This window comes from Diadema antillarum, unplaced genomic scaffold, assembly GCF_040938485.1.
Source record: "Diadema antillarum isolate AM-2024a unplaced genomic scaffold, OU_Dant_1.0 scf00000123, whole genome shotgun sequence".
Taxonomy (NCBI): Eukaryota; Metazoa; Echinodermata; class Echinoidea; order Diadematoida; family Diadematidae; genus Diadema; species Diadema antillarum.
The window spans coordinates 1,930,065-1,951,887 of NW_027271012.1; the positions used below are offsets into that span (position 1 = coordinate 1,930,065).

At 38.6% G+C, this 21,823-nt stretch overlaps 1 protein-coding gene across 1 annotated transcript; it reads right to left on the reverse strand.

Moving 5' to 3' along the window:
• Positions 1-5,322: 5,322 nt before the first annotated feature.
• LOC139720207 (polyunsaturated fatty acid 5-lipoxygenase-like) lies at positions 5,323-19,624 on the reverse strand. The gene is made up of 13 exons (XM_071631568.1): positions 19,329-19,624; positions 18,006-18,225; positions 15,777-15,821; positions 13,904-14,029; positions 13,192-13,289; positions 11,824-11,956; positions 11,008-11,103; positions 10,229-10,443; positions 9,538-9,797; positions 8,680-8,783; positions 7,989-8,162; positions 5,627-5,790; positions 5,323-5,437 (listed from the first exon to the last, which is right to left on the reverse strand). Exons 1-13 carry the CDS (start codon positions 19,622-19,624, stop codon positions 5,323-5,325), a joined length of 2,046 nt encoding a protein of 681 aa, XP_071487669.1.
• Positions 19,625-21,823: the final 2,199 nt, after the last annotated feature.

Sequence of the window (21,823 nt, forward strand, 5' to 3'; positions counted from 1 at the left end):
TTCTTCTCTATCTACCTGCCTATCTATCTAGGTGCCTATTATACCTATCTACCTACCTATCTATCTATCAATCTATCTATCTATCTATATTTCTATCTATCTATCTATCTATCTATCTATCTATCTATCTATCTATCTATCTGTCTGTCTGTCTGTCTGTCTCACTTTATCACGTGCTGCTATGAAACAGGAAGAGAAAGTGAGGGAAATAAAAAAAAAGAACATTCCCGAATCTTATAGTCTGACATACGTCACTTCTGAGGGCATTTCGTGAAGTGTTTTGTTCGACAAATTTGTCGGACGGATTTGCTCTCAGCCAATCAGATGCTAGGATTTTAGTAGCTTATAACAGTTTGTCAGAAACCAAACCCTTCATGAAGTGATGGAGAGATCGGAATAATACGTCCGTTTCTTTTGTATGATTGTGTGTGTATGTACTTGGTGACGTGATAAATAAAGAGATGAATAACCCTCTCGCAGTGATAGTCACATATAAATTTTATAAACTAGCTTCTCATTGTGTTCTCGCACCCCCTTCCCATAACTACATGTAAGACAATTCATGCAAGTGGAGGGATATTTTTTTTTTCATTTTTTATGCTCGCAAAATGTTGGCTACTAATAAATGGTTGCAGAATTTAGAATATGACACCAAAGATACATATTTTACACAGTGTGTTGGTAAAAGCGGTTTACGTTCGAGATGAGAAGGGTAAAAATGTATAATCTGTTTTTGTTTTTGTTTTTTTGAACTGTTATATTGTGCATGTCTTGATGAGAAACTATCCCAAAGGGCCTGACATGCTTCAGTGCAATTTTCTCCCACGCGATTGATGCATCTGTAGTTTGATCCCTTCGAAAATGGGAGGACGAAAATGGCCTTGATATTATCCGAGTACTGCAGGTTTTGAAGGGTGAAATAAAGAGAATAAGAATACGATTTAAGGATTCAGTCTTCATAGTCATGATAGTTTCGACATCACACAACACGTGTTTATGGGTTTTTCAATGCGTTTGGTCGAGGTGAGACTAGTCTCGTGTAAAGGCCCAAGTATGTAATTTTAGTGAATGACCATAATGAATGATGACTCGGGTTCCACAATCAAGTGTACCAGCGATGTAGGAATGTCTTTCTAGTGTCTTCTAGCAAGGTTATGGGCAGTGAAGCCATTTTGATACGGAGTAACCAAAGCCTGATTGCCATAACCTCCACGTGTTCATGTATAGGTGTTAGAAAAACGTGTTCTCCATGCGCGGACGGAAATAAAAGCTGAATGGTAAATGTAGGCCTATATATATCGTATAATGGATAAATAGGGTCTCACTTCGCATGTACATGATATGCACTATGCGTGTCTTCTTCGAGGAATATGTGAACTGTATGATAACGGTTAGTCATGATAATGACAATGATAATAACGATGACGATGATAAAAATTGTGTTGTTGTCATTAATGATTATAAAACAAATTTAATATCGAAGATAACTTTTCGTATGTGTGTACTAGAAGCAGCAGTGGTAGTGGTGTTATCACTATCATAGGCCTTATTGCTACTGTCGTTAGTATTATTGTTCTCGATAATTTCATGAAACTAACGATTAAAAGATTATCATCAACATGATCATGATGTTGATGATAATTTTCTTTATCGTTATTATTGCTATTACCATTTTCTGATGAGTAACCGTAGTAGTAGTTGTTGTACATTATCGTCATCATTATTATCATTATCACTTTTTTATACTATATAGGAAGACACTTACGACAGTAAGAGCTGAAATAGAAATACATCTTCTAAGCAAAGGAGAATATAGCCTTCATTTTCTTAGGAAGGCTTCACAGATTCTATACAAAAGCCTGTCGCAATGCGAATAAAACAAAATCAAGTGTCTTCCACGAGTATTAACATTGTCCGTATCGAATGAAATCGCGTTAAAGGTATGGTATAGTATTGGTTGAGGTGAGAATTCAGCTTCTATTTTTTTTTTTGCGAGATACTTACAAACCGCATTTTTAAATGATGAAATGCATACAATTATAGGAGAAATTCTAAGAGAAATTCAAAGTTTATTTGATGAAAATCGGCCTTGAAATGGCCGAGATATCCAAAAACAAAGTAAAATAAAAAGATCCTATAATGAAAGTCCCTCCTTTTATTAAGATCACTTTGTTTTGGATATTTCAGCCATTTCAAAACGAATTTTCATCAAATGAACTTTGAGTTCCTCTTAAAATTATATGTTGGTTTTTTTTTTCATATTTCATATGAGGTTTCTCATTACATTTGTATTTCAAAAAATCGCCATAAAAAAGTTCGAAACCTCATGCATCATTTCAACTGAAACTACATCATCCCTTTAAGATCACTTTATAGTACATTTCTGCAGTAGAAATACGCATGTATTATCTCTGACGGCTGAATACAAAGGTACGACATACGGACAGCGTTGTTTATATATATTGGATGATTGTGTAATTTGAAATGTTATGAAATAATGGTTAGATAAATGTTCTGAGAATAAAATCAATATTTCTACAAAATTCAGTATTAGTGTTTGTTTTTCATTCGGATTGCACTTGATAGTTTGACCCAACTTATCTTCAATGTTTTTAGTTGCACCTTAACCAGTTTTAACCCTGTGAACAGACTAGTGAAGTAGGTTTTAAACGATTTTAATTCAGTATTGGTATCTTTGGCAGCCCATTAACATCTTATAAGATATAGCTGCATTCGAACTAGTTATGAGATGAATGACATTGTTTAAATTGCTCAACACTACTTAAATAGCATCCAACAGGCATTTCTGAAAAAAAGGTCATTTTTTTTTTTACGTGACTGCGACCCCATGAGAAGCTGCTTTGTTTGTCCGACGATTATGAAATTCTTGTAATCTAACCAAAGATCAATCAGCTGTTAAATGAATCATTGAATAGGGTAAAACTTAACAAATTGGCTATTTATTCATTGATTTTGACTACGGCAAGATATTTTATTTTGTTTGGCATAATGTGTACGACATTGCTTGTCATCAGTGTGAACATTTACGTGTTAAGGGAAATGAATAATGAGATTGTGTTTTGAATTTAGTTTTATCCAATAGGGCGCCATAACATCATACACATCGCTATCAATTTTTATATTGCCGATGGGGTTTCATTGTCTTTCATTATTGATATTATTTCTTAGTTTTTGTCAAAAATTTGAGCCGGACGTTTTAGACATTTTCGGGTGATTTGAAAGCTGAATTTCTTAAATAATTCTAAAAATGATCATTTCTTTTATACTTGCTCTTGTCTCTATAAATGATTTTTTTTTTTGTCAGGAAAATCCTTTCATTATCTCGCAGTTTGGCAAAGAAAAAACTATTTCTCACCCCTTGATTGTCAACAGTGTGTATACAAGCCATGTGTGCCTCGTGTTTGCGTGTTTTGGCGGTGGCGCAAAAATCAAAGGAAAACAAAGCCTAAATAGTATCAATTTGGATTGAGTAAAAGCAGCAATATCAGTAGAACACCTAAGTGAATGTTTGAAGAAAATCGGACAATCGATTCAAAAGTTATGCATTTTAAAAAGTTTCGGTGCCGTCATTGCAGGATAAGGACACTATGCTTCACTTGGTGACGTTATTATGGACAAGTATATAAAGAAAGTATCAAAAAAATGAACATTGTTTTACTTTTTACCATCATTAAAGAGCACTTGACTCACTTCTGTCAGAAAGCAGGGGGAAAAAGAGTTCTTAATATAATTATGTCAGCAACAAGTCAATAGAAAACAACTACTTTTCATGAACAATGACATTTTGTGGAAATCTCCTCATATTTTCTTCTCATATAACATACAAACACACAATCACATACTCAAACAAACTCGGTTTTCCGCTCGTATTTACGCAATATTTGACGTCGATAATATCAAGATGGCCCCTTTTAAGGAGTTTGATTCCTTTTAATAAATACTTTCTCGTACATGCGAAATAGAAACCCAGCAGCATGATGACTAAAGGTGAGGAATGTTTTACCGTTTGCACTGAACCCGGATCTTAAAAATCAACATCAATTCCCTTCCAAGTCCTGCCACAGGCATCAACATTGATCAATGAGACATGGGTTCCTCATGGAGGAATAAAGAGTGATTCAACTAATAGTTTATACGTCATAGATAAACTGGTGTATCAAAGGTCAGATATGAGTCGCGGTTTGAACAAGAAATCAGAGATAAACAATCAATCTGGTTGCATTTTTTAAAAGGAATATAACATTTCTTACTTGGTAACATTACGTTTTACCATGGTAAAATGTAAATGAATGTAATGCAGGAAACAATATTATTATTTACATCAAGTTATTCTTCTTTGTTCAAACAATACTCGTGATCATTGACTATTTACCATTGTTGATAAACGGAAATCGTAGAAGAGATTTGTCTCAGAAAAAAACAAACAAAGAGAAAAAAAATCTTCTAATTTTCAATTACTCTACTATTCTCATGAACCCACCAAAACCATTTTTTTTTGGGGGGGGGGTGGAGTGTTGCCTGTATACTTCTATTTACAAACGATCTCACAGCATAATATTACGCATCTCAATATTGTTCATGATTCATATTTTAAAAATTCAGTGGATATCAACTCTATTGCCGCATATTTCCCATGTCCAGTCTCATCACGAGAATGATAAAGGATAAATGCATGAATGAATGAATGAATGAATGAATGAATAACAAAATTCTATCATTACCGTAACTGAGATAATCCGACAATAACGGACTTCAATGTTATTTAGAAACTCTTACACAGGGGCCTGTTTCAATCGTTCAAAATCGTTCGTAGTACGAGCAACATAATAACCCCATGTCAGCGAAAACTCAGTTGAGAACAAATTTGACAGGCGAACAAACGGACAAGTTGAATTGTATAACAAAAGCCTATGGAAATAAAACGCGTGCATTTGATAAACTTAAAAAGTGCAATTTCCATAAATCCATCATGAATAAATTGTATAACAGAAGCTTATCGACATAAAACGCGCGCATTTGATAAACTTACGAAGCATAATTTTCAAAAGTCCACAATGAAGCACATAATCATTATTACCTATATTTTTTTTCTCATCTAGCAGGGAAAAAAAAAGGTGGGCGGGAAGAAAGTTGAATCACTTCAGTCTGTGAGCTCTTCCAGAAAAACACAAACAAACGAATTAAATTTTGATCATCTCGTTATTTAACTTTGCCCGGAGACGGTGTACGAACAAATGAGAGAGAGAGAGAGAGAGAGAGAGAGAGAGAAAAGGGGGGGGGGGGCAGGAAGTGACGTTACGTCTATATGGCGATGGAGTTTGGTATGTTGCAGGGATGAAGCACGTGGTATGGCACGTCCCGGTTGGCGTTCCTTCGCTCTATCTCTGCACATGCGTTCTTGAGCTCTTGTTTGAGCCTGGGAGGGGAAGAAATTAGAATGATGTTTTCACCACGCAAACAAAACATGATGGAAGAGCTTACATGTCCTGTCAAGTATTTGTATATGTTGGTTTTTGTTTTTACCGTGGCTAGTTTCTTCGATTGTTAACCACTCTCTTGCAAGCACTTGCAGTAACTAAGATGATGTTTAAGAAATTTTACTAACGTTTGGATTGCCCGTTTGCCGATTGGGTCGTACATGTACTGGACTTCATAATCTCCAAAGCACTTGGTCTCTTTGTTGCTAAGGAGACGTGACATCACAATGGCCCGGATGGTCCAGTCCTTAGGCGGCAGTGTATCTAGCACGTCGGCTTCTGTACGAGCAGCCTGGAGCAGAGAAGAAATAATCATAGGGTGCGTTTATCAACTCTTTTTCTCGGCAGAAACAGGTTTTCCAAACAGCTTTCAAGGAATTTTTACGAGTTGATAAACGCAAAGCTGTTTTGAAAGCCCTTTCAGAAAGCCTTTTCGAAAGGGTCCGTTTATCAACTCTTTTTTCTCGGCAGAAACAGGTTTTCCATACAGCTTTCAAGGAATTTTTACGAGTTGATAAACGCAAAGCTGTTTTGAAAGCCCTTCCGGAAAGCCTTTTCGAAAGGGTGCGTTTATCAACTCTCCTTTTCTCGGCAGAAACAGGGTTTCCAAGCAGCTTTCAAGGAAGTTGTACGAGTTGATAAACGCAAAGCTGCTTTGAAAGCCCTTTCGGAAAGCGTTTTCGAAAGCCGCAAATTTGTGGCTTTCCAAACAGGTTTCCTAAACAAGTTTTCAGAAACCTGTTTGTAAAAGCTTTTTGAAGTTGATAAACGCAAAGCTGTTTTGAAACGGCTTTGTAGTATTGCACTGCAGTAACGAACCAAGGAGGTTCTAGAGAATGGAGTCACAACCGTCTTATTACCTTTGCTAGATGTTCGAAACCGCCGCTCAAAAATATTTGAAGCATGTGCCAAACAGGGTCTGCCGCGGAGATACGAAGACAATTGACACGTGTCTCATTGCATAATCACCAGCCACTTTCAAAGGAAGATATGTCTTTGTGATGGTAATTACTTTTCGCTATCCCTTCTCATAAAATGTAGGTGGTACAGACACGAGGACGCGCGAATAGAAATCGAGCAAAAAATGCTGAAATAAAGATGAAAATTACTCAACTGGGCATACCCGGGCACTAATCTGATATATCTATCAATAAGATTAGTCCACATTATTTTCACTTGTGGAAATTAAGCGGAAAAATGATAAAACCAGTTTTTAGGATGGTACAGTTTCAACATAATCTATGATACAGCTCTGTTTTACTCTTTTGCGCAAATTTCTGAACGGAAATGACTTCTTGTTTTACATGCTTTATCATTAATCAAAATTTCATTTCATTTAATAAATGAATAAGCAAAATATGGCCAACATTATGATAACGTTCAAAATGAATCTTCAGATTGCTCAGCAAGACGGCGGCTTGGAACATCGATCTTCCAAGGCACGAGTGCACCTGTGGGATTCTTTTGTACATCAATAGAAATCTGACAACTGTTTGAATAATAATAGCCAGTTGAAACTCCAGTGTGTATAAAACCTCCTTGAACGAACAATGCACGCCTTATGTGACCTCTTCTCCTCGGGTCGAACTGCACAATGCAGCTGAGCAGTGACAGGCCAGTTATCGTGTTCGCGAAGAGACTTGATAAACGCAACTATTTTGGAAGCCGTTTCTAAAGGGATTTGGAAATGGCTTTTGAAAGCCGTTTAAACAGGGGAAAGTTGATAAACGCAGCCTTAGAAAACAAGCGGCACATTAATAGTACAGGGCTTTGGAAAGGGCTCTGGAAAGGGCTATGGAAAGGGCTTTGGAAAGGGCTTTGGAAAAGGCTTTGGAAAGGGCTTTGGAAAGGGCTTTGGAAAGGGCTTTGGAAAGGGCTTTGGAAAGGGCTTTGGAAAGCCGTTTAAACAGGGGAAAGTTGATAAACGCAGCCATAGTCAGATATGAAAGAATTCGTATAACGCGTGCTCACTTGCTGTATCCATCGTTAATGGTACAACGCAGTATGTATTTACCAAATCGTGCATGGCAAATGCTATTTAGAACACATCACACCAATTGAAGATCAGCATTTTTTCCATTCTATCGAAATCAAAAAGCAACCTAGAATAATTCTGTACCGCTCGTACCCATTCTGTCTATAGACTTGTATGTACACTCGATTTTGTAAATTCTACGTGGGTTTAAAAATATCGCATGCAGACATAATAAATTATACACTAACAGAAAACATCAATACAGTAGCAAAAGGGCAAAGACCTATTCTTTAGGAAAATTTGTGACTTTACAAGACACAATCACAATAAAATGAATGTCTTAAGTAAAAGCATGTGTCGGAATGTCCTAAAAAGCTATGTCATCACTCTATAGGAAAGATAGTTCACTACATTCATAACACTCTAGGGTTTTTCTACATTTGAGGATGTGTTATTTTCTTTTATCTTATTTTTTTTAATGATCGAATCTAAATGAGTTGACCCTGAATGTGCACCTTGTCCTTCGGAGGGCTGGAGCGGAGATAGCCGGGGTAGAAGGGGAGGAGGCCATAGTTCTCGTACTGTGTGAAGGCGACCGCCGCGTGTCCGGCCGAGCATGTGTAGATGATACTGGTCAAGAGCTCGGTCAGCTGCTGACCATTCTTGAACAGGCCGTTTCCAGGGATGCCCTGTGGTAGCAATTTAAACGGGAAGTTGCTGATGGTAGTCTGAAAAGAGGACTCTTTTCAGGTTTGCTTTGTTTGTTATTCATTTAGGTAGTTAGTTATCTATTTATGTATTTATTTATTTATTTACTTATTTGTTTATTCATCTATTTATCTATCTATTTATCTATTTATTCATTTATTTGTTCATTTATTTATTTATTTATTTACTTACTTACTTACTCACTTACTTATTTAGTGTATTCACTTATTCATTTCTTGACACTACGTAAAACAAATTGCACTGAGTGGACCAAGACATGCGATGGCGCGATCTCGAGATATTGATGTCCGCCTGTGAGAAATAGGATGTTAATCTAAAAGTGTTTGATACTCACACTTGTGTGAAAGCTGTGGCGAATTTCATATTACACACACGAGACCCTAAACACACGTTACATACATTTCTTTTAACAATCAGTTCTGGGGGAACCCCCCCCCCCCCCCCCACACACACACACACACAAACCACGAACTTTACTTTGATTCCACACGTGTAGAGTTGATCTGCGGCCGTTGGCTCCCTAGCGAGCGTTCGACCCCATTCAAGTACCTCCGGGTCATCTTTGATGATCCTTGCGTTCCCTATGGAGATACGAGTGACCACAACAAAACAAGACAAACAATAAAGAACCTTCTAAATTGGAAAATTGGCTCTATTCGCACGAAACGAACAGAGTGGTGCATCGCTAGTCCATATGTTGGGGCATTTTGTGCTTTTTCCACCTAAATCAGTCACAATTCAGGAATATTGACACTCCAAACTCATTTAAACCTTTTCAAGAGTGTTCGTCTGTAATTTTGGCATTGAATTTTGTTGCAGAAGATCTTTGTGTCTCCTTAAAAAAAAGAAACACCACCCAGGTAATTTTTGAAATCTTTGATACATAGCTGCTCTTGGATGTATATAATAGCGCCTTGTATACACTGTGAGAGAAAAATGTTCCATCTCGCATACATTTCTTACATCTTCTTAAAATTTGAAATGCATTCCGCTGTTCTCTATTTTTAATTCACAAGCATTGATGGATTACAAACAAGAATGATTGAACAATTCAAAACTTTGAATCTTGACTTTAATTAGAGTGAGGTTATAGCCCATCCCCCAAAGGTATGTACGGGCCCTTTCACGACATGAAATGTGATATGCTGTGATTAGTAGGCTAGTCTACCTTCTGCTTGTGTGTGCGTTAGCATTAATCTCAACGAATAAAAAAATAAAAAAATCTGCGTTTTCTCGTGTGAATTGTACAAAAGAAACGAAAACTAGCCTTTCAATTTACCAGTACACTGGCCATCATTTTTTGCTGAAGGTATAAGGGCATTTTCGCTGACGTACCATAGTGGCCGTTCACCACAGTTCGCACACACTTCTCGATGGCCTCGTAGATCAGCATCCCGTCGTCCCGGTAGTGGTAGTTCGGAAGTACGTCCGGGTCATCCACGTCCCTGTCCTCCATGTCGTGGAGAAGGTGACCTTGTCTGGAGATGTCCCAGGTCTTCCAGGCACGGCGGATAAGCTCTATGGTTCCCTCGGTGCCGACGGTCAGTGTTTCTTGTATCCAGCCATCCTCCGCCAGCATTGGTTCATAGGCACGACTGATAGAAAGATTCAAGGTCGGTATATCCTCGTCATTTTTCTCTATAGGAAGTATCTGGAAAACTCATTGACCCATTCACGCTGTAAAAAAAAAAAATAATAATAATAATAAATGAAGCCACCCTGCCGCCATGTTACTACGTACACGTTGCAGAGACTTGCACGCATTTTCCAGCAGAGGCTGTATGCGAGATCACTAATGTCCGAGCTCCGTACACAAGTGCATGGGCGATGTGCCATGTAAGATGGAGGCACAATGGCTTCAAAGCGAGTGGCCAATATGAGATATCCAGATACGTACTTCCTATAGAGATAGGTGATCTACGCTTTTTACACATTATGATATCTATAAATAATTGAACTATTTGAATATGATGACTAAGCTATGAGAATCTATGAGTGGATTAGGAAAATCTGACAATGATATTACTGATTGATGCCCAGGAGAAATCTGAAATGCGGAGCCAGCAGACGATACAAGGGATGAGAAGGTGAGAGACAACGATGCGTTGCCACGGCAACCGTCTCCATCAGAAAGTGGCACATTCCAATGTTCAGCACGGACTGATGATAGGATGCGTCGGCCAGGTTGAACCACATCTTGGCCAACATCCAGGTGTACTTGGGATCCGTCGGGAGGAATATCTGCGGCAAACAGGTTAGAGAGAGTGAAAAGACACTTGGTGTAATCATACAATCTTACTCGGACAAACTGTCGGCATCACATGGGATAAGTTCACAGTAAGTGCTATATAGACTGTTCAAGACATTATCATGCACTCTAGATAAGACTATGACCAGATGCTCTTATCTCAAGGGGAGAAGCTAATTCGGAATCTACCTCTCTCAGGACCACTGCTTTAACCCTTCCCGTGCAATCGACTTTGGACAGTGTGTACAATGAAAAGGGGAATTTCTGTGGCAATTGGTGCACTCCAAGCACATAAAGGGTTAGTACCATTGAGATGTTATACTGTAGAATTACAAGTGGCAACGATAGAGGTATGTCAAGTGCGTCTTGGAAGCAAGGTCTAATATGAAGCGAGTCCCGAATTTGCCGAAAAGTTTCAAATCTCCTATTCGCAGTCAACTGGCAGTAGACAGCGGTTGGGTCAGAGATTAATTTGATCGATCTGCTCTACCTCCTTACTCACCCCATCCCATCTCTCTCTCTCTCTCTCTCTCTCTCTCTCTCTGGGATAAACTTACTGGGTTATCTTCGCTGCGCTCTTGGAACAATTGAATAGCCACCGGAAGCAGTTCCTTGTCCTTGGTGAGGAAAAACAGTGCAATGGGAGCAGGCAACTAGAAAAGGAAACAAAATGATCGCAGCATTACAAACGCGGTGTCGTCATGAAGATGTGACAAACATTAAGATCTATTCTTTTAAAACCAAAGAAGAAGAAGAAGAAAAAAAAAGAAAAGAAGAAGAAGAAGAAGAAGAAGAAGAAGAAGAAGGATGGAACTTGACCATTGCTGACATATTTGATAAGGGCAAACTTTGCAAATTTGAACATAAACGCAAAGGATAGAAATTAACAGCATCTCTTTCAGTAGGCCCTATGATAGTCTTTCTGAAGAGTTCGTTAGAAAATGATTATCGCAAAAAGCAGAACTCCTCTCAGTTTTCCCACATATGGATTAAGTGGGCAGCCCAGTTTTATTGCAAAAAGTTATCATCATTGGAAAGTGTAAATTAGTTGTATTTAGTTGAGTGTACAGATGGTAACCGAGATACTGATGCGTAATGATAACAGTGATAATGTAAATCTACAATTAAGTTGTTATTGTCATTATCAAACAGTAATTATTTTCATTATGATTGTCATTACTACCATTACAATTTCCATTATCATCATCGTCACCGTCATCATTGTCATCAGCAGTAGTAGTACTAGTATTTGTGTTATCTCTATAATTAAGATTATCAGCATAAGTTGAAGCAGGGAGGTGAAAGTCGCTCTTTCCACCTCCCTGGTTGAAGTAACCGGTTATAGTCTCCCCTAGAACCGCCACGAACCGTACCACGGCGCCCTCCCGTGTGGGCAAGTCTTTCATGATCGCGTAGTCTATGATAAACAGGCGTTTCTTGTGGATAGCTTTAGCTTTCGTCATGCCCTCTAGGAGGGGTTGTAGCATGGCGTCAGTGACAGGGAGCCTATATTGATGAAAGGACAATTTAGAGAACAACATCAAAATGAATCACATACAACCTGCATTTACATATATAAGAAACTTGTGGGTTTTATAATCTATTGAATCCCTTCCTGGGAGATATCATTACTCTCGATAGATTTATTGGGTGACGAAATGAATTCCCATCACCAATATGCCAGGGGTGTAAACCCGACGAACTGAAACTTAACGTACACACCTTGTGGATAGCCCTATGTGAATAGCAGAGAGCGTATCAACACCACTCATCATGATATACAAATAAATGAACAAATCCAGGTCGTGCGGAGATCAAGCACCATCATGAAAAAAAATACCGATTGAAGGAGAATTCGCGGTGATTAAAAACAAAAATGAAGACCAAAAGTAAAAAAATACCATTCAGTAGAATATCATTAAACGAAATAAACGTATTTACAGATAGATATGAAATAGTAGATAGACTAATGACACTTAGTGCAAATGATTGATAACGCTTTCATTCAACGAGGACCTGTCAACTCGGGTAGATTAGACTTGATTTCTTGAACTATAGACAATCAATTACGCAGAAGCTCCAGACACAAGTTTGAAAGTTGTACTGCGTGATTGTGTCATTGTCGTTCGTATGTGTTGCTTTTAAGCGAATCGTATTTTGTTTTAGCAATTTAGCAAGAAATTAACTCGATAAATCAGAACCTCCATTTCCAACATGCATCCTATGCAACAAGCCAGCTATTACTTTTGTTGTTGTGGTTGATGATGAGGGTGACGTTCATGATAATGATGTTAATGATGATAATGTCGATGTTGGTAGTGGGGCAGAAGATGACAATAATGATGATATTGGTGATGCTGCTGGCGATGACGATGTTGTTGGTATATGATAATGATTGTAGTGGTGATAGTGATGACGATGTTGTTGGTTATAATGGTAATGATTGTAATGGTGATGGACATGATGAAAATGAATGATGTTGTTGGTGATGATGAAATGATGATGATGATGATGATGATGATGGTGGTGGTGGTGGTGGTGTGGTGACAGTGATCATTTTGATGATGATAACGATGATGTAGTTGGTGATAACGATAACGATGATAATGTTGCTGTTGTTGGTGATGCCGCTGCTGATGATGTTGACGATGACGGTGTTGTTTTTGTTGTTGGTGGTGATTATATCACTGGTGATGAAAATGATGTCACATCCGGATACACAGGCGGGTTATGAATCGTACTTATCCGGGATCTTCTTGCAGAGCCTTATCATCGTTGGGTTACAGCCAGCGAGTCTCTGTATACCAAATGACGTGGCCATCTCCCAGTACTCCAGGCACTATAAAGAGAGCAATGAAATACATAAAAATGAAACAAACCATGATCGCTGCCGCTGTTTCCTTCAGATGTCTATGTGAGCCTAAGTATTCGATCCACCTTGAGCGTTTTTTTTTGTTTGTTTGATATGATTCACATTTTTATTTACAGGTTCTTTCACTTTTTTAAGTTACAACCAATATTCTTTTTGAACAGTTGTATGAATTAGTCATCATTGCAAATGTAGAAAAACACGAATACTTAAGTGTTGAGGTTTATTAATCTTAGCATAGATTCGAGAGTCTCAGCAGAAAATGATGGTGACCGACGAACTGCATACACTCGAATTCTTACTATATGTTTCTGAAAGGTATGAGGTTCTGTGTTCTGCCACTCAAATGATATATTTTCATTCTAATGCACATTTTATGCATCGACGAGGTTAATCTTCTCCGTTTTCAAAATGACTAGAATACGTTACTGAGCTCTCATCCCGGTTGCTTTCAATATCATTCACCCAAGATTGTAAGATGTACATACTTTAGAGTACTATTGCAAACCAGGCTAATTAAGAAATTGAACTTTTTTATAGACACGTTGAGATGACGAATTAAATAAAGATAAAACTGGACTCACGGCTGGGGGCGGGAGAGTCTTGCCGTAAATGTCTCCCAGATCATCGAGTGAATTCCAGAATATCGATCTCATTCGGGTTATCAGCCCTTGAAAGCTGAGATACAAGCTCCTCTTTGTCACGTCCAGCTGAAAGAAAGCCAGACCATGGACATTAAAGGACAAGTCCATCTTCATAGACATGTGGATTGAGTGAATGTAGCAATACATATCAGTGAAAGTTTTGGGGAAATCGGACAATCCGTTCAAAAGTTATGACTTTTTTAAGTATCTGCGCAGTCACTGCTGGATGAGAAGACTACTACAGTGAATGATGCCATATGCGTACAACGATACAAAGAAAATTAAAAGAGAATTTCACAAAACTTCACTTTTTGAATAAAGTGCACATTTCTTCGACTTGTTACTGACATAAAATATGTTAAGGGTAATATTATACCCCCTGCCTTCTGAAAGAGAGAAGTCAAGTGTTCTTTTGTTATGCGAGAAAAGTGAAAATATGTTGAATTTTCTTTATTCTTTCTTTATATCGTTATACACATGTGACATCACGAGCTACAGTAGTCTTCTCATCCAGCCTTGAGTGAGCAGAAACTTCAAAAATTCATAACTTTCGAACGGATTGTCCAATTTTCCTCAAACTCTCACCGATGTGTTCTACTAATATTGCTGCATTCACTCAACCCACATGTCTATGAAGGTGAACTTGTCCTTAAAAACAAAACTAACCAGTTCAGTTCGGGTGACAGACTTGGGCGAAAGAGGATCAACATAGGACAGAGCGGAGAAGGGAAGAAAGGAGTTGTCGAATCCCATTGCTGTAAAATTTCTAAAGTGATACATACATATTAACGCGATTGCCACGACTGACCCCAAGATCTGTTTTGATCTGATATCACCACGAGTACTCCACGATTTCAATCATGGGGCCAATCGTAAAAATGGGAACACAGCATAAGGATACACATGTAGTTTCTTTTGCGTAGTCATGAAAAGAATGTTCTATGATGTTGAATATCGCATAGTGTTTTCTTGTCGTTCTGAATTCAATGCGTATCGTCATTTTACACATGAGTGTTCAAATTACCTTAAGTCGCTGTCGACGTTTACTACAGGTAGTTTATATTCCAGCCGTTAACTGCTTTATTTTGTTTGATATTGTACTGTATAGAGATGAAGAAAACTTAAAATTTCTAAAGTTTTGTAACTTTGCAAGTCCACTCTGTGAGGATCTTCGTATTTACCCTAGAGGTTAACCCTTTGTATACTTTTGGTCCCGAATAGCACAGGAAACCCATAGCGTTGTATAGACTGTCCAAAGTCCCTGTAGCTGGCAAAATAAAGGTTCCATGACATTTGCTCCTGCGACACTGTTATTGCTATCATGAGATATCTGCACGCTAAGTCAAACATAAATTATATTCACAAATATATCCTATCCCTAATCCTCATATGAAACTAAACCTAAAACCGGTTACAGCTCGTTATTCCGAAACTTTCGTTATTCCGAAGATTCGTTACTCCGAAGGTTCATTGTTCCGAATTTCACTTTCAGATTAACGAATCTTCGGAATAACGAACCTTCGGAACAACGCCACAAATGTTCGGATTTATTAAACGAACCCTTTTTCATTTTCGGATTAACGAACATCTAGGTATAGGGAATTTGTGTGTTTCGGATTAACGACCCTTCGGAATAACGAACCTTCGGAATAGCGAACCTACGGAATAACGCACAGCACCCCCTAAAACCCTATCACAACCCTAACCGTAATTCTAGATCCTTGGAGAAAAAAAAGAGAGGAGCAATTGCTGCAGGAGTAAATGTCGTGTCACCAAAGTAAGAGACAAGAGAGTACATAATGAAAGTCTTCACCTGATTTCCATTTGATTGAAGTTCTTCGTCCGGAACGTCTCGAATCTGAAATGACAGCAAGACACCGATTGGATAATCCAAGTCACGTGATGCTACTTGAGTGACACAATCATGTAGGATCCTCTATTATTGCAAAAGCTGGTACGGGATGACGATCAAAGAGAATGATATTGTGCTGAAAAAAAAAAAAAACTCTCGCCCGCAAAATACATTGTATCGACAACAGCAACAAATAATTTCGAAGCTGTGATTTTAAAATGAGTTCGTTTGCTCAGTGTAGAGTGTGCTTGTTTCCAAGTTGGGGATGCACTTGTGGGCTAACCATTAGTGTTTTATGCTACGCCTTTTTGATAGCGATTATATTATGTGGGAGGAAGGGCGATAATGAGAAAAACAGAGAAAGACAAACAGACAGACAGACAAACAAACAAACTGTCGGACAGACAAAAACAGTGAATAATTTTGAAAGAACATGCATGATTAGAGCATTATTTCTACGTTTATAGTTTTGCAAAGTAGAACTCGTTGCACTCAGCGGCGTATCTAGGGAAAACGGCGCCCGGGGCAAGCGCGAAAATTGCGCCCCTAATTTCTGAAAAAGACTAGTGTTCAACCCCAACCCCATCCCGGTAGGGACTCTAAGCAAAGTCCACATGATATGCTTTTCAAGCCCTTAAAAGGGTCTTTTGAGGGTGATTTAAATGTAATGAATTTTGATAAATTTTGGCGAGCGAGCGCAGCGAGCGAGCCGAAAATTTTTGTATTTCAGCTGACAAAACATGGCATTCTTGTCATTTTTTGCTTATCAAATCTTACAATTCTAATCAAGATAGTGACGGCCTTATAGATAACGATTTATCTATATCAACAAACTGAGTACTTTAAAAAATATTCTAAGGGGGGGGGGGGAATTTCATGAAGCATTTTGTCATGAAGCAACTTGTCGGACAAAATTTGCTTTCAGCCAATCAGAGGCAAGGATTTCAGTAGCTTTTAACAGTTTGTCAGACGAAATATCTGACAAATTGCTTCATGAAATGCCCCCCATGGACGCGCGAGTGAGCCGAAATTTGTATTTTTATTTCCGCGTCATCATCACGTTTTGCTCTTGATAAATTTTGGCGAGCGAGCGCAGCGAGCGAGCCGAAAATTTTTGTATTTCAGCTTACAAAACATGGAACTCTTGTATTTTTTTGCTTATCAAATCTTACAATTCTAATCAAAATATAATGACGGCCTTATAGATAACGATTTTTACCAACAAACTGAAGACTTGAAAAAATACTCTAAATTAGTACGAGCGAGTGAGCCGAAAGTTGTACATTTCCGCGTCATCATCACGTTTTGTTCTTATCTCCTTTTTGTTTTGATAAATTTTGGCGAGCGAGCGCAGCGAGCGAGCCGAAAATTTTTGTATTTCAGCTTACAAAACATGGAACTCTTGTCATTTTTTGCTTATCAAATCTTACAATTCTAATCAATCAAGATATAGTGACGGCCTTATAGATAACGATTTTTACCAACAAACTGAGGACTTGAAGAAATACTCTAAATTAGTACGAGCGAGTGAGCCGAAATTTGTATATTTCCACGTCATCAGTACGTTTTGTTCTTATCTTGTTTGATTTTTTTTTGGCGCCCCCCCCCGTATGTTCGAAACCGTTGGCGCCTTCTTTTGATCCAATTGGCGATCGCTTCAGAACGAAAGAAATTGCAGCCGCTGCTCCGTGAAACATTTTGCTTGCTAAATATAAAATGACATGTGTGAACACAATAGACATTGTCATTTTGTCCGCGTCATCATCACATTTTGTTCTTAACTTCTTCTTCTATACGAAATTTAGAGAGCGAGCGCAGCGAGCGAGCCGAAAATTGTTGTATTTCAGCTTACATAACATGGAATTCTTGTGTGAACACAATAAACATTGTCATTTTGTCCGAGTCATCGTTATGTTTTGTTTTTATCTTTTTTTTATTTCGTTTTCTGCCCCCCCCCCCCACCATTCTTCCTCCCCCCCCCCCCCCCCCCCCCGTTTCCGGTGAGTTTCTTCTTCTTCTTCTTTTCTTTTTTCTTTTCTTTTTCTTTTTTTCTTTTTTTTTCTTCTTCGTTTTTTTTTTTTTTTTGCGCCCCCAAGGAGTGGCGCCCGGGGCACGTGCCCCCCTTGCCCCCCCTAGATACGCCACTGGTTGCACTGAAATGGTCCCTATAGATAATGGTATAGTTTTTACCATCGGCATGAGACCACGGTAACGCCAGTCAAACTGGTACTTGTCCTGCATGCTACGCAGCTCGGCCAGGCGTTGGTCGTGCCGATCCATGTCGTCCTGGGGAAGTCGGCAATCCCACTCGACCAGTTGCAGTCGCGGCCACTCCTTCACCCATCGATTGACCGGAAACACGTATGTCGTGTTGGTCGAGTGACGCTCGACTTCGATGAGGTCCACGAACCTGATTGCGAGCACGAGAAAAGAATGAAGCATTGAAGTAGACCTTCATACTTGGGCACAGTTTTCACACATTACAGGCCTGTAACAACTCTCTTTGATCGTGGAATCACGAGGACAAATTAAACCATAAATCTAGAATGGCGTACATTTGGGCTTGTGTGGTTTTTTTTCTTTCTTCTGTCATGAGGGGATAAGAAGGATTCGAGATACAGAATGATACTCTTTTTTTTCTCAAATAAATCGAATGCAAGTTAACACTAAAACGTTAATCATCTATCATACAAACGCAAAGGAAGATTCGCAAATGATTGGCAAATTATGCAACTGATTGACAATAATTGTCAGTAATGTACAAACAAAATACTGTCAATCATTGATGTACCCTTTGTGTGTTTTGTTGTTTAATTTTGCTCGCCTACCAAAAAAACCGACACTCTTACAGACACATACAAACCGTATACCCTATGTTATGTTTTGTAGACTGGCAATTTACATGCCTTTTCACCTTGCAAAACATTTGTGATAAAGCTCTTGAGCTCCAACGATCTGTAATAATCAACTATCATTATGTTAAATTCACACGATAAAATAAAGAGGATTTAAAATATTGACTACCCCTTTTATTCGATAGTGTAAACATGGCGTATAATACAGCATATCGTAGTAATGTTGTAGTCAGACATTCAAAACCATCAAACTTTCGGGACTAATATCTTTTGTTGTATTTTGATTTTTAAGTTATTTTTATTTTATCCAGCAAAGTTAAGCGTACGGAAAACTCGAACGCTTTGTTCCTTTATTTCACCGCTATGTTAGGTATATCTCCGACTCCTCGTTCACCATCTCCAAGATTGCATAAGAATATGTTCTTGTTACACAAGTAACATTACAAATCTGTCGACATTAATTCGTACTTTTTGCTCATTTTTGTGTGCGTATGCGTTTGAGTTAGTGAAATATTTTTTCTGATAGAAGTAATGTATCTTCATAAAATACATGGTGTGTGTGCAGGGATGCCTCCGGTGGAGGATTAAAACATATTATACTAACCAACTGAATAGGTATATTGTATGAAATAATCAAACATAACTGGACCGAGCGTACCAGGAGTTGAAGAGGGACGAATTGTCACGCCACACTTCCAGCTTCATGACGGGTCCGCTGTCCACGAGTTCCTTGGGGTTGAACGTGTTGAACTGGCCCCGCTCAAAATTGTCCTGCCAGAACGCCCCGGAGAGCTGCACGTTCTTCGTCCGCGTCTCCTGGGCCCCATGCAGCGCGATGAAGATATTGGCGTCCGTGCCTGCTCCCCGGCAGTCGCCGGTCTTGACGCGAATCGTGAAGGGGGTCTTCTGCTCCCCTTCAATATCCTCTCGGAGCTTGCTTAGGAACTCACCCATGGTTCCCCAAGCTGACCCACCTTTACCTTTTTTGCAAACAAAAAACTTTTAGTCGATTGCAGACGGCGTGTGGTTTTTCAATTCGCAATCAATCCAGATGGACTAGATGGCAATTGGCGCCACGAACTTATCGCGGATATATGGCGGTGAGGACTAATCAGTCAGAGCAAAGACGATCGCAAGGCCGAAATCACGATCCAGACGACACGATTGATGAAAAGTAAAAAGAACAACTACCATCACTGCCACCCGTAGAAAGGATGCAAAGTTGAAATGAATGCCGCAGTCGAGCCCCCCCCCCCCCCCCACCCACACACATAAAGTTAGCATTATCTTTATCATCTAAACGTCTTACGTCGGATCAAACTGGACCGGATAAGTGAAAACATCCCGGTTACCCACAACTCGACTGTCACCCGAAGATAGATCGGATGGTCAAATTTGACACTTGCGCGACTCCTCGAAAACACAGCATCTTTTCTTTTTATTTTATTTCTTTTTTCGGTGCGGGTTGTCCAAATGATTGATGGACACATGGATAAAAAGATCTTGTAGAAAGGCGTTGGTCTTATAATGGTTGTGTAGAGATGTTGCATGTACTAGCAGCATACATTATGATTTTCATTTCCGGGTAAGATCATTGTATTGGAGGTTATGTAAGGGACATACTTTATTACGTCAATGAGATATACAAGAATAATAGTGGAGATATACATAATAGATAAAGGGATACATTAATAGATAAAAATATAAAAAGTTAGATAAACAAATACAAACAAAACAGAGTAATGAATAGAATTGATTTCTGAATGGGCATTCAGAGTCAGACTGATGGGAAACGATTACTTAAGCAGGTACTAAGTGAATAGAAAAAAATAGTAAAAAGAATAAAATTAAGGAATGACTTAATGAATAAATAAATGAATGAATAAATGAATCAACGGATGAATGAATAAATGAATGAAAGTGTTTACCAATTTGAAAATGGAAATCATATATAAATACAGGGAAAAACAAGAATATTGATTATAAAGTATACAAGGCCATTTCACCATAAAGCACAAACACGTTAACATGTACGCACAACTAAGCAAGTAACTAACACAACTGCTAAAAAAACGATAGTACCCTTCAAAGCATTTGTAAGAGAAACACATAGACTGATTAACACACATACTGATTTGACCTCAAACACAATGCATATGAATATTATAAGATTAAAGATTAAATATACGTAATACGCAAAACTGCACACCTTACGCACAATATTATTACTTCTATGGTGTGTCACGGCAATTGGTCAGATCCTATCTATTGTCTAGATACTTTCAAAAATAAATTGTTGCCATTCTAGTCGAAAGGTGTACCGTATCTCGATGAGCTTTATCTAATGTCACTAGGCAGGGAATTCCATATACTTGGACCTGTATATGACAGTGAATGTTGTTCAGCACATGATCTTTGTTCCTTTTTTGCGTAGTTTGATACTCATGTTTAAAGAATGTGCAGTAATCGTCATAAGTAACGGGTTGTGTATCAAATAAAAAGCAAACGTAGCAATGAGCAATTATAGGTAGCAGGCCTCTTAAAATTGATGTACACTTTTCAAGTCAGAAAATGAACATACATGGAAAGATGACTGGGAAATACAAACAAACCATTTGACTAAAAGGCATCAGCCATCTCACTCCACACGAGAAAGAAAAATCATCATAAAATAACGTTTTACCCTGATGTAAACACGGGTACGTCACACACAATTGCACACACACGCACACACACACACACACACACACACACACACACACACACACACACACACACACACACACACACACACACACACACACACACACACACACACACACTGACCTCGCCTGCGTGCACTCGGCGGTTTTCAGACCCTGACATATGGGGCTGTATGACCGGTAGTTGAGCCCCAGTCGATATTTGATATTCCATGGAAAATATACAAGAAAATGACCTCGGATTGATGTCAATTGTGATTGATGGAGACACTCGAACGTCTGATCGATTTATTAGTGTATCTTCTTATCACAAGGCTATCCAGCCATCTTCTCAGATGGAAATAAACAAACAAACAAACAAACAAAACACATCTGCGAAGGTTTTGTGACAGATGAACACGTATAGGTGATTTCATCAGTTTATTTCTTAGTCACGTGATTACACAGATGA